Below are 12,649 nucleotides of genomic sequence, written 5' to 3' on the forward strand. Positions count from 1 at the left end.
ATTTCTGGTAAATCAGATTCAGCAGCCTTAACGGTAGGTGTTGTACACAAGAAGATGCTTCAACAAAGTGCCAATAAGTGGAGCTACCAGACGGTCACAACTTYTTATTTTTACATTTTTTTWAAAAACGTAAAAACAGATTAGGATATTTTTCTGTTKAATAACAGAATATGTCAAATTGAAAGTGGGAGTGGTTTTTATGGCAACAATATGTTAATTTAATCAAACAATCCTAGCCAGTTGCCTACTTGGAAAGTTCAGCCATCTCTGCATCGTGAACCTGTTTCCTTTCAGCCAACTGAGAGGGGAAAAGTTGCTCCATGATGTTCTGCAGAAGAGTTGTGGGGTTGTACTTTCGGTTTTTTAAGTACTGTGGAGAGAGAGAGAAAAAAAAGAGGACACAGTTATTGTTGATAAAACTGCAATAAAACCATAAACTATTTCAATGTTTTTCTTTGTTTTTCTAGCTTTAATAGGTACAATAAATCATTCGCATCATGTTTAACAGTGAGCAATTACTTTTAAAATGAATTAAGTTGACCTTTATGGTTCACTTTAACCTTTTTGTGACTTGGAMAATAGTGACTGTATTGCTACATTCACAATAACAATGAGCTGTTACTTATTTAAAGAAGAATAAAGACAATTCTAGACATAGGGTTAGAGTAGTGTGTGGTGACTTTCGTCATATTCCCACTAGGTGGCAGTATGCCATGTTGAACTTCAAATKTATTTTAGGTGAGAAAAAACTTGAGCTCTGTGTTGATCAAAGGTGGACTGAGTTATTTTCCATCTGTTAGAAACCAAATGTTGAAAGAATATCCATGTAAATTCTTCATCTGTCCATCCTAATTGAATATGTTATATATATTTTCTTCAAATATATTTGATCAGGAAAAAGAGAAAATAATATGACATTCAAAACGTCCTTAGGTCCCCCAGCTAAAAGTTAGTCCACAGGCCCAGTCTGTAGGGTATAGAAGTTAACTTTTAAACTTTTAACACAAAGAACCCGTTTTAAGACTGATAAAAAAGAAMATCCAATAAAATTAATGAAGGTAACAACCTCTATAAATAGCTGAGCAATGTGAGYTTTGCAAGTTTTATTGTTCACATGTTTGAATGTCTTTCACATGAGATGTAAAAAGCCTCTAGAGCTAGTTAATTATTCAGTTAATCGTGGCAAACTATTCCAAATCTGGGTYCTTTTTAAATGACCATCGAAATGATGTTTCATCTGTGATCTCACAGCATCTATGATCCATTTACGGATTTGATTCAAAATTCCCTCTGGGACGAAATTATTAACACATTTAAAGGTCAGTTTCATGGAAAGACAAATGTTTAAAAGGGATCCGAGCAGGAGAGAGTATATTTTTTCTGGATTTTACAATTCTTTGGCTTTTGACGTGATCGTGTTTTCAAGCGATTGTGTGATGTTTTTTTTTTTTTTTTTACAAGTAACGTACAGAGTGAGGCAAAAACCATGAGGAAATYTCATAAAGTAGAGATCTTTATGAGGCGCACATACAGGATCCATTTGGATTTAATCGCAAGAAGAAAAATAAAAAAATAAAAACCATTTTCCGTTCATTGGTTACCTCTTGCAGCGGCTGTTTGCAGAGTGGACACCGTACGTTGTGGTCCAGACTCCTCTCGATGCAGTTTTTGCAGAAAGTGTGACCACAGGGAGTTGTGACAGGCTCAAAAAACAGCCTGCAAATGACAGAGTGGCGGATACAAGACCTAGTTAAAAACAGCTCAGCGGAGGAYGAAARATTACGCTACTAATGCTTTTACGTTTGTTTACAGTCTGTGAGGTAGCCAAACATTAACCAAGGGGAGGRCRAATGGAATCAGACGGATGTWGWTCTCCAGAAGAGACAAACTGCAAGCAGTGATGCATTATGGATTACAGGGAGCTTAGGAGGACACTGACCTTATGCAGAGAGGGCACTCAAAGTCTGACACGGTGAGCACAGCCAGCGTTTCCTCTCTGTGCGCTTGACTTTCACCTAAGACCGACAGAAGGTTGTAAGAAGTTAGTTTAAAGGATGGAAAAATTAGTTCCACAGTTAGTTCAAACCAAYGCTSACAAGAGGTCTGGTGAAAATCATCATACGTCTTTCTGGCTGTGCTTCGGCTTACCTCTACCTTGGCACTCGTCCTTCCTCATCATCATTTCCTCGTCTTCCTCGGCAGCAGGCAGAAAGGAAACAGCTTGGCAGAGGCTGAGGCAGCACTCGGTACCTGCGTCATGCTTCATCTTGGAGCCAGAAACGACACGCACTCTCATTAGGCCAGGGTTGATTTTAACATTTTYGTCGCCTCAGCAGCTAAATATCGCCTTCACCTTGTGTGCTTCTCTCYTGTCTGCGTTTGGGTGCTTGGCTTCTCCTTGTGTCGGCACCTGAGAGCCGCTGAGGGAGGTGATGGGGCAGGGATCTGTCAAGAACTCGGAAACCAGTTGCAGAATGCATGGCACCTCCTCTGGCATGGCTACCCCCTCTTCCTGCAGGACCTGTCGTTTTGGGTTAAACAGTAAAAACGGGGGTGCATTTCTATAGCACTGCAGTAGCTTAAGAGATTTCACGTCTTTAGTTCCTTTTGGAAAATCTAACTTGAAATGCAACCGAACCTTCTTGATCTGGCTCTTTGCAGGAACAAAGTCAGCTTGGAGTTTTAGGCAACGGTGGAACTGGATCAGGGCTTCCTTCTGCTGACCCATTTCCAGCAGCACATTCCCTTTACGAAAAAAGCCCTGCGCAAACCGAACAGAACAATCAGTTTTCTGGAGGAGTCAACTTAATTTTTATTATTTTTTTGTAAAAAAAAGTCCTTGTATTTGTACGAGTTCAGCTTCCACGCCACTTAACTTTACAGTAAGCACGAGGTAAGTCCCAGTAGAGTTGCTATGGTAGAACAGATTAATGTCATATACTGCTGTTGTAGAGAAATAAATATATGTCGTCCTCACGCAACCATAGTGACCAGGAGCTAAAAAAAGTGATCCTTGTTCTAATTATCCCCCAGAAAAACATGAAGTCGTGGGTTAAAATTCAGAAGTTCCTACAGACTCAGATTCACTTTAACATAAAGTATAAATTGCAAAAGAAAAGGTTGAATACCAACATTTTTACCTGTGTTACAATTATTTCAKAAATAAATGCATTCTTTTGTCCCACAGTGCAAATGCRCCTAAATTAAAGGCTGGATTTTCATGTTACTACAAAAAAGTAAATGTTATCTGAAGCATATTTGTGCATCTTAACCATGACTGCTAACATTTTTTCTTTCTATCTGTATGTGTCATAATGCCCTAGATAAACACACGTTATTCAAGTTTATTGCATAAAGCTTTTCTTCCTTATTTTAAGTCCTGTCTGATCTGCACTGTCCGACGTTGTCAGTTGAACTGCTGGTGATGTGACATAACAAATAAAACCAAACAAGTCAAATGACTGTGCACCGCGTACATAACCTTTCAGCAATTTTGCACACCAGCACAGAGTTATTAAGCAAAGTTATGACATAAGTAGCTGTTTGCATAACGCCGAGTGTGACATAACCTTAATAGAAGCAGCAAAAAAAAAAAAAAAATTTTTTTAAAATGGCTCACTGGAATTGCTTAGAGCTCTGGGGTGAAAAGAGAAGAGGGAATGCGCACTTTTCTGGTTACGTGTCATTGCATTTACGTTACAAAACTAAATGTTTTGGGTTACATTCAGGAAATGCTTTCACTGAATTGCTGTGGCAATATTACCACGAATGGCCACATACAAATGAGACCAAATTTCATAGAGGAATCTATTGTGAGCTGTTTAAACATCAACTATTAAGATCAAAATAGTGTTGTTATGCGTTTAGTGTGGAAGTGTGACTTCCTGCTGCGCATGTACATTAGGGGTTACGAGATTGTAATCAAAATGATGTCAGTTAAATATTTTTAATGAAAATACCTTGAGGCGACTAATTGACAGCAGGGGAAATGATCTCAGTGTAACACGACATAGTCATGTTCTTTATATTCTCACTCTGGTTAAGCCACAATAACCAACTATCTGGCGACTATTTCATTACATAGACGAAAATGAAAACATCTAATGACAATGTGTGGAGAAAGAGGGCTTATTTCTCACTTCTGTCCAGTTGGGTTGAAGGCAGCAGAGGTAGTCGAGGTCCGTCAGAGCATCGGCGAACCGCAGCAGGCCCAGGTTAGCTTCGGTTCTGAACAACTTCAAACTCTGATTGTCTGGGACTAGGAGTGAGCGGGAAGGAAGCAGACAGGAGCATGCATCAGTCTGAACAAGTGGCAACAGATACGAGTTATGCGGCAGCATCTGCACAGTTCTTAAATTAGACTGCCAGATGTGACTTGTAAGCAGGTCAATTTTTTAAGCTCTATTAGCAGGAGGGATTTTTTTTTTTTTTAAGGATTCAATCTGTTATCCAGCTGTGGATTTTCACAGTGATCTATTTTTATTTGAACAAATCTACGCCGTCACTAAAAACCCAGGCAGGCAGTGAATCAAGGCAGTGAATAATATTTCAAATGATACGTAAAGCAGACTAAGAAAAAAAAAAAAATCTCAGAGCAATCTGAATAACTGGCACATTTGCATACAGCTTCTGAAGCATTAAAGTTGCATTAGAACAACCTTACGACTCCAAAGACACTCCGATGGCACGATRAATTCAGCCATAAAAGGCATTATTCTAATTCCCAGTAGTCTAATTTTAGACTAATTATATTTAGCGGTAGTTGGTCCACAGGGGGCGCCACCCTCTCACATGTGTCAGACGTGGAGAGAAAAAGAAAATCTAAAAATGTACATACTTTAAAAAAAATAAAATAAATTTAAAAAAACATGATCAATGTCAGTTTTTCTTAGCAATGTGCACCAACATGCAATCTGAGTTATTTACCCGGTAATTTCCACCAAGTGACTCTCATTCATTATTTATAGAGCTAAATAGCCAATCACTTATGGTTGCTCTAGGAAAGTAATAATAAATATTCAGCCGATCAGCATATCTGTGTTAAATGACTTTGGGCCACTGGGAATTTTGCCCGTGCTTCAGAAACTGCAGGAAACCTTTGGATTGTTTTGGTGATAAAGTCGATGACGGTGAAGACRGCAGTCGAAGGGAAGCTCTGCGCAAATTTCTCATCTTGAATGAYGATGCAGAGGATTTTACGGATGACGGGTTGCTCAGTGTGTTTCGTTAGTCTTAGCAACCATATTTATCTGCTCTTCTTTCCCGTCTGTTGTCTCTGTTCATCAACTGCTGTCTTTCTTGTTTTTTGTTGTTGTTGTTGTTGCTGATAATCAGTTTGGTGTGGTTTATATCATTCTAAAGATGCTCTGGATAAATATCCCYAAGTTTCATGTATTTTTAAAATAATAGGAAGTTAAAATGGGAAGCTAAGAATGACAAAGTTGCCCTTTTTGATTTTCTGCTCCTCTTACGTTAATGTTTGTTGGGTAAGATGACCATTCTGACGTGGTACTGAATAAGAAGGAGCTGAAGTCCTGTTTGCTGACTCAGAATGTGTGAACGGAAATCTGAAAGTTTGCTGAGCGTCTCGCTATCAGATAAATCCAGAGGGGTTATTTGGGGTTGTGTGTGTTTTTTTTTTTTTGTAGCTGTTACTATTTCATTCTCTATACCAGRGTGTTTTAGTTATTTTAGGAAGGAAGACTTCTGCTTTCGGGCGTCATTAGTTGATTAGCAGAAGTTTGCTTTTGATAGAATTTATTCTGTTGCTTGTTCAGAGTTAGACAATCGTACATTAGATTAGCTTCTTCACAAATATTGCACGTTTTGCAAGCTGCTGAACTGACTTTTTACTTTGACATAATTTAACCCTTCGGYTCATTTCATTCAGGATTCAAAACATTTTTGGCTTTTGCAGCTACCGATCACAGAATCCGACCAATGAGATGCTTGCAAGATAATTGACAAGTGATTGAAGGAAGAAAATTATTAGATTGGGATTTACCGTAAATTTAAAATTAAATCTGAATTTAGGTTTGGCTTTTAAAACAATGCAAAGCTGTTTGTTATTTGTTTGACATGTAAAGATCTATTTTTGTTTTAATAAAACGAAWTGTTTTTATTGTCTTTGTTCGATTTCCTATTTAAAAAAAAAACTTGGATTGCCTTGTGTATGAATGGTGCTATAATTATAAATTTGCCTTTTAAACATGGAGTTCATTTTTAGGAATAGAGTTTGGTTCCAGGAGAGGAARAAAACATCAACAACACRTAGAAATTGTTGCAACAAAACATGCTGAAGCTCAATATTTGAATAACTTTGCTTGAAATGATCACTAGRGCTCATTTCTCTGTAGATCAAATAATGAAATCTGACCATTTCYRYTTTCTCCAACAGTCTTCAACAAATATTTCCAACTGTTGCAGTTTAAACATTTTTGTTGCAGCCATCCAAAATAAGTAAGTGCCTTTGAATGAGGAGTTAAGATAAAAACATGCACACACACACAAAAAAAAAGCWACAAATGGACGTGTCAGAACGACCTCTGATCCGGATCCGGGATCTCTCTACGTGTGGAAACAATATTTTGGGAGGGGAGGTTTTTAAGTTTGTTAAATAATAATTAATAAAGCAGCAAAACAAATTGGAAAACTGACTGACTACTACATAGCAGCTTTAATACATGTTACACTAATTTGTAGAGTGTCTGTTACCTAAAACTGTTACACAAGTCCTGTTTATATCGAGCAGAGSATCACAAACACTGACTCAGCACATGGGAAATGCCATTGCTTTTAAAAACAAAGAGAAAGAAACAGGTTCAACCATTAGCCTTCAAGGAAGGAAAACGATGCATGAATGTGCACAAACCTCATTGCATAACATTACATGATAGTGGAGCATGAGTGGGAGATGTATTTAATGGGCTAGGCAGGGTCTGCATGGCACATCGGCAGGCTAATTCACTGTAGTGCAAACTATCGCTCTCCAATCCCTGGGATGCCCGACATGAAGAACATATCTGGGGCAGAAGTTGTCCCTTTTAGATTCCACATAGTCTCATGCACCAAATCAGGCCAACAGCAGAAGATGAGCAAGTGTACGCAGGATGGTGGAGGTTTTGGCAAAAAAAAAWATTCCACATSCTGTAGAAAAATGTCTACATTTTATGTTTTTTGTTAGTTTTTTGGGGTTTTTTGATGGAGGAAAATGGGAACCCTATAGAAACAGATAAGCCTCCTCAACTTGTGCCAAATGTTGTGATTGCWAGTCATCTGCTCTCTTCGCTTCTGACAGCATTTGTCACAGCGTGTGTGACTGTCAAGGACAGATGGGGAAAATGTTAAAACATGACTGCCGCGTCAACACTTGAGCTAGACTAAAAGTGAAGAGGTTTTTTTTTATGTGCTTATTTCCTACATTAATAGTCTTTGACCTGTATGCCGTTAAATTATTATACATTCGACCTTTCGACCTCAGCTTGCAAGAAACTCTATAAGCCTAATTTGATTTAGAGCCCCACTTCCAATTTGTCGGCACATGAGCATGTAAAGTAAAATAAATAAATAAATACATTTTAAAAGCAGCAGTATGTATAGTGGATTAGAGGTGTAGCACCCTATAAACAGAAGCCGCTAGTCCTCAACAGAGTCATACGGGTTTTCTGTCTAAATACTGCAAATGAATGCTTAAAATCTAGAAAAATAAARCAAAACTGTGCCCGGTTAATGAAACCAATCTTCAATGTCTATAGCAACAAACACTATTTTGCATAGGAAGCCAAGCGCTCTTGGGGGCCCTCTACTGGTCTGGAGTCCACAAGCAATGACTTRTTTTGTTTATACTTGAGGCCGGCTCATCATACAGCTAAAAGTCTRTTGTAGATGATTAAAATCTTAATTATACGCCTTTAAAGCATCACTTTTCTGCCATCAYCCCACTTATCTGTGGTCCACATTCAGACACTTGACATGCATGTTATGCMGCGGGGATCTATAAAAAAGCACGCGCAGAACGGTCTCACTGCCTTACCTAAATGCAGCCCCTCATTGGCCATGCGTAAAGCTTCCGTGAACTCGTTCGCTTTGAGCTTCTCCTGGATTTGGCACTTCACTCTCGTCTCGTCGGGCCAGCACTTTTCGATGACCCCGATGAGCAGAACGTTGTTCTTGGTGCTCCTCGCCTCCTTTTGTTTCAGCCTCTCTTTGCACAGCGGGCATTTGGAGGGGAGGTAGCCCCCCACGCACCTCCGGCAGAACGTGTGGCCGCACGGCACGGTCACCGGCTCGCACATCGGGAAGAGACAGTGCGGGCACTCCAGCAGATCCATGAGTCAAACCTGCGTTTCTGAACGATGCGGCGCGGGAAGAGTTTCAAGCTTTGTCCCGTCAAAGCAGACCCAAAGGGGGAGACCAAGGAGGGGGTCAATATTGCACAGTGCTTTCAAGTAACATACCGGCGACCAGCGAACAGACTGGTTTGTGAGTCTCCCCTCCTCCCCGACCCCCTCAAGAGCTCACCTTTTTAGATTCACTTTTCAAACCGAAGCTATTCATTGACATTGTCTTTTCGAACATTTGGYGAGTCTTTGGTTCGGCTCGAGCAGCATCTTCCCTTTCTCAGACAGTTTAAATGGACACTGCAACTCCCAGTGCGACGCACCGCTCGCCTCGACGCTCCAAACTCCAAACAGCACCGGGCCAACCGGACCGAACAGCTGGGTCAATGAAAGCGCACATTTACTGTTTCCTTCCCTTAATTAGGTGTCCCTGTCCGTTTTTAACCTCTGTAGCAACGTATCCAGAGCCACGAAGCTCAGTTACTGTGTAACCCCATTACGTTACATAAATAAAAGTCACGTGACGCCGCAGCAGGCTTCACGATTGGACGAGAGCGCCGCTTTCAGCCCTGTTGTGAAACCCAAGGATCCCGTGTTTCATAACCCGTTTTTTGCGACTAAAGTCCTTTTTTTTTTCTAATTCGATATACTATAAACCTCTGTTTTATAGAAACGCCATGTCGCGTTCAAAACAGTTGTGGAGTTTCATGATTCAAAAAAGCTCAGCATTGCTACATTAACTTGACACAGTGAAGGGAATCCCAGCAGAAGATAACGACATCCTGCCTGATCATCACATCAATCTTGTTTGCTTCTTGATTATCTAAACACTCAATGGACAGGAGAAAGCTCACATGATTAAGCCCATCATGTGTATTTCTTTTTCCTATTGCATATTTTATTCTTCATTCAATGATGAATAAAACTAGTTTTCTTTTATGTGACTCATTTCTGATGTTTTTTGTAATGTTTCACCTGGATCCAGATTGTGTCCCATTTGGATTTTCTTGTAGTAACAACAGGGGTACAAAATCTCTGCGTTGATGAACATCAAAGTTTTTTTGTGTCACCGTTCAGGGTCATTCAAGCTTTAAATGTGAAAATCAAACGCAGATTTCTAACCTCTTTCCCAGATTTATTTCCCCTCCATCTTTGCAAAACAACACCAGAAAACCTCCTCGGTCACAATGCCACGTATTTGCACGACTGCAAAGCTTTGCATTTTTATTCTCCGCAGATTCAGACCCATTATGACTCACCATGCAGATTCATCCTCTTAGATCCTTCTCCCGTGCTGCCATGTGCACGGTGTGATGCATGCACGCAACCTTTCATAACTGAACACATGAAGACTTGCAGTCGCTTTTCCATAAAAAACGAGCGTTTCTCTCAACAGCGGCGGTGTGCAATAAAAGCCGGGCCCACAGAGGCAGCACGAAAAGCGAGTTGCACGCAACAGGCGTGCAGGAACTGACCTTATGGTGACTTCACTGAATTACATGACGTGCAAGTCATGGTGACAGAGATAATGCACCTTTATATGTAGGACGCTGAATCAAACAGTTGTGGCAGGAGTGAACAGCAGTTGGAAATTTATCGAGTCTCACAGAAAAATAAACCTTGAAACTGAGAACATTAACTATCTACAGATTCAAATTCCCTAAGTGGACATACTCCCTAAGTGGACATAATCTTAATAAATCAAATAAAAGCTAGAGGATGCAAGAAATGTCTCACAGAAGAAGTGGAGACATAATTCAAGAGTACAAAAAGTAACAAGAAAACTTAAATCGTCTATTTTAAGCTATTTCATCAATTATACTACACATGGCGGCGTCCTTGTCCCATGTTTTGTCCCTTTTTAAGCTAGCAGTGTTTTTGTCCAGGACTCCGGCTCCCATGCAGCTGGAACCCGTTTCCTCCACGTCTGTCGGTTCGCTTTTCAGCATGGGGGCCTGTCCGGAAGAACAACCAAAACTGGGCCCCGCAGACGAACTCTTAGTCCCACCGCAAGCAACATCCGAACCCTCCGACTGGGGCAAGTCGTCAGGTAAGGAAGCGAGGCACCCCTGGATCATCTCCACCACTCTTTCCAGATGTTTCTGGAACCTTTCGGCCGTCTCCAGCCTCTGCCTCTTCTGCACCTCCATCATCACCCTTAGCGTCTCCCTGGCTTGGTGGGGCCGGTACTCGTTAATCAGGTGGTGCATGTGGACAAACAGAAGCTTTATGTCTTCCAGCTTCTCCTCCCGCTTTATGCTGCCCGGGCTTTTAATGAGGATGTCCAGCAAGTCCAGGAAGTTCACAAGAATGGACATGTTCAGCTTCTTGAGCTCCCGCTTGTGGTCAAACTGCATAGGGTGAAGCCTCTCGATGCCCTGGCTCTCCAGGGGACGGATGATGAGGTCGTCACACTGGAACTGGTTGCCAAACATCATGTAATGGTCTCTGATGGGCGGCGGCGGCTTGGGGGCCAGGCCTTTGCGGATGTTTTCATCTGTGTACTCTTTGATGTACTGCGTCGGCGGCGGAGGCAGGGCGCTGACCTGCTGCGGTTCACCCATGATGTCAACCTGAACAACAAAGCCACAAAGAGGACACGTGTCGATTAGAAAGGCTCATTTCAGACATTCCTTCCCTTTTGTGTGAGCAGCTTCACTTGAAAGTATCAATGGTTATTTTTGTCTTTTTTGTCTGCGTTTAACATGGATGCGTTTAAAATGCTTTTCTAATGTATTCTATTAAATTAGTCCGCAAAGAAAGCTATTACTGCAACAACTTCGCAAGCTGTTCTATTACTAACATGAATCTTTGTTACAAAGAACATAAAGTTGATTGTACTTTACTGTGGCTTTATGTAACTGATATAAAGTACCACATAATTATAGAGTCTAGTTAAAGCAACACAGTCTTTTACATACACACACATATATATATATACATATATACATACATACACACATATATATATATATATATATATATATACATACATAGACGCACAATAGAATATTTATACTTTTTGCACCAAGTACCATGTTGTTTTTTTTCCCCAATTAAATTGGGGATGTTTTTTCCCTTTTTATCTGCTCAGCCATTAATTGAACATTTAACATTTTATTGTTTTAAATCTAGTTTTAACAGTTTTTCTTTTGAGTTTTCATGAAACACAAACATAATATTTAAACAAAATTAAACCCTATATAATGAGTATATTTTTATTAATAGTTTGCACAGGTGTTTTTTCGCAACTCAATGGGTAGTAGTAGGTTTTCCAAGTGGCTGTTTAAATTTTTTTATAAACGGATATTGTGGTTGCAAAACATGAGCCATTCTAATTTCTCACATCTCTGATTTTCTAAAAAAAGCAAAATAAAAGTACAGCAGGAGTCTCACGCTAACTAATCCATATTAACAAGTAAGAAAAGCTTTCTAGTTTAGAGGTGCAATAGTATAATGTACAAAATTTCAAATTACCCGTCGGCGGTTTAATATTAGAATCACACACAACTGCCGTATCTTCGATAACTGAAGCAAGCCACATAATCTACACATTTTAACAAGAGTCTACAAAGCCATACTGTTGTTTATACATAAAAAAAAACTTGGTTGTAGAAAATCATTGCGACATCTCCAAGAGGACGCTAACATTAGACGCTAAACTTTTAACTGAAATCCATTAAAGGCTACAGTCACAACTAGCTTCGGCTAAATAGCTATATCCTGTAAGTAAAATAAAGCGAACTACTTACAAAGGTAAGTAAAAATATGTTTCTACGCACCTTACGAGCGACTCCTCAGTACAGTGAGAGCTGAATGCAGACTTTAAACGACCTAAAATATTTTTCAACCATTAGCCCCGAACTAGCTAAGATGCCTAGCTCCTAGCAGAGCACGACGGCTGTTTCGATTCACATTTTATTGGCTGAACTGAGCTCGTGACAGTTTCCAGAGCGCGGATTGGACAGTGGCTGAAGGAAGGAAGAAATAAATGAACGTTGATTTGGATCTGCATTGTGAATCAGAATTCTATTACTGCAGTGCTAGCCGTGTGTTGTCATCTATTTATGAGACTAATTTGACTTTTAAATGAACTTATGAGGAAACGAATAAAAAGTACGGAGAATTGTATTTTTAGACCGTGATTAGGAATAATAAAAAACAACTAATACATTTTGAGTGCACTGTCCCATCTAAAAGCCTACGTTTCATTACAGCCTCTTTTCTTAATTAATTAAAAAAAAAAACTTACTCTTGCTCACATAACACAAACGTGCATAGTGTGTTTTATATAACTTCCTTAATAATGT

General features: G+C 39.8%; 2 protein-coding genes across 2 annotated transcripts in view; both read right to left on the minus strand.

Moving 5' to 3' along the window:
* The window catches only part of lonrf4 (LON peptidase N-terminal domain and ring finger 4), a 13,939-nt gene extending 4,680 nt beyond the window's left edge, over positions 1 to 9,259 (minus strand). Inside the window, exons 1-9 of the mRNA XM_008419720.2 lie at positions 8,033 to 9,259; positions 4,140 to 4,258; positions 2,639 to 2,761; positions 2,354 to 2,521; positions 2,149 to 2,266; positions 1,940 to 2,015; positions 1,602 to 1,716; positions 249 to 370; positions 47 to 83 (exon numbers count right to left, since the gene is read on the minus strand). Coding sequence (XP_008417942.1) covers positions 47 to 83; positions 249 to 370; positions 1,602 to 1,716; positions 1,940 to 2,015; positions 2,149 to 2,266; positions 2,354 to 2,521; positions 2,639 to 2,761; positions 4,140 to 4,258; positions 8,033 to 8,330 — 1,176 coding nt within the window. The 5' untranslated portion in view covers positions 8,331 to 9,259. The remainder of the gene's footprint in view (positions 1 to 46; positions 84 to 248; positions 371 to 1,601; positions 1,717 to 1,939; positions 2,016 to 2,148; positions 2,267 to 2,353; positions 2,522 to 2,638; positions 2,762 to 4,139; positions 4,259 to 8,032) is intronic.
* A 109-nt stretch (positions 9,260 to 9,368) lies between these two features.
* On the minus strand, positions 9,369 to 12,301 carry med7 (mediator complex subunit 7). The gene is made up of 2 exons (XM_008419591.2): positions 12,122 to 12,301; positions 9,369 to 10,912 (listed from the first exon to the last, which is right to left on the minus strand). Exon 2 carries the CDS (start codon positions 10,901 to 10,903, stop codon positions 10,139 to 10,141), a length of 765 nt encoding a protein of 254 aa, XP_008417813.1. The 5' UTR covers positions 10,904 to 10,912; positions 12,122 to 12,301; the 3' UTR covers positions 9,369 to 10,138.
* Positions 12,302 to 12,649: the final 348 nt, after the last annotated feature.

This window comes from Poecilia reticulata, linkage group LG10, assembly GCF_000633615.1.
Source record: "Poecilia reticulata strain Guanapo linkage group LG10, Guppy_female_1.0+MT, whole genome shotgun sequence".
NCBI lineage: Eukaryota > Metazoa > Chordata > Actinopteri > Cyprinodontiformes > Poeciliidae > Poecilia > Poecilia reticulata.

Excerpts from the sequence above, each read along its gene's own strand:
- med7 (XM_008419591.2), bottom strand. The coding sequence starts at position 10,903 with ATGGGTGAACCGCAGCAGGTCAGCGCCCTGCCTCCGCCGCCGACGCAG.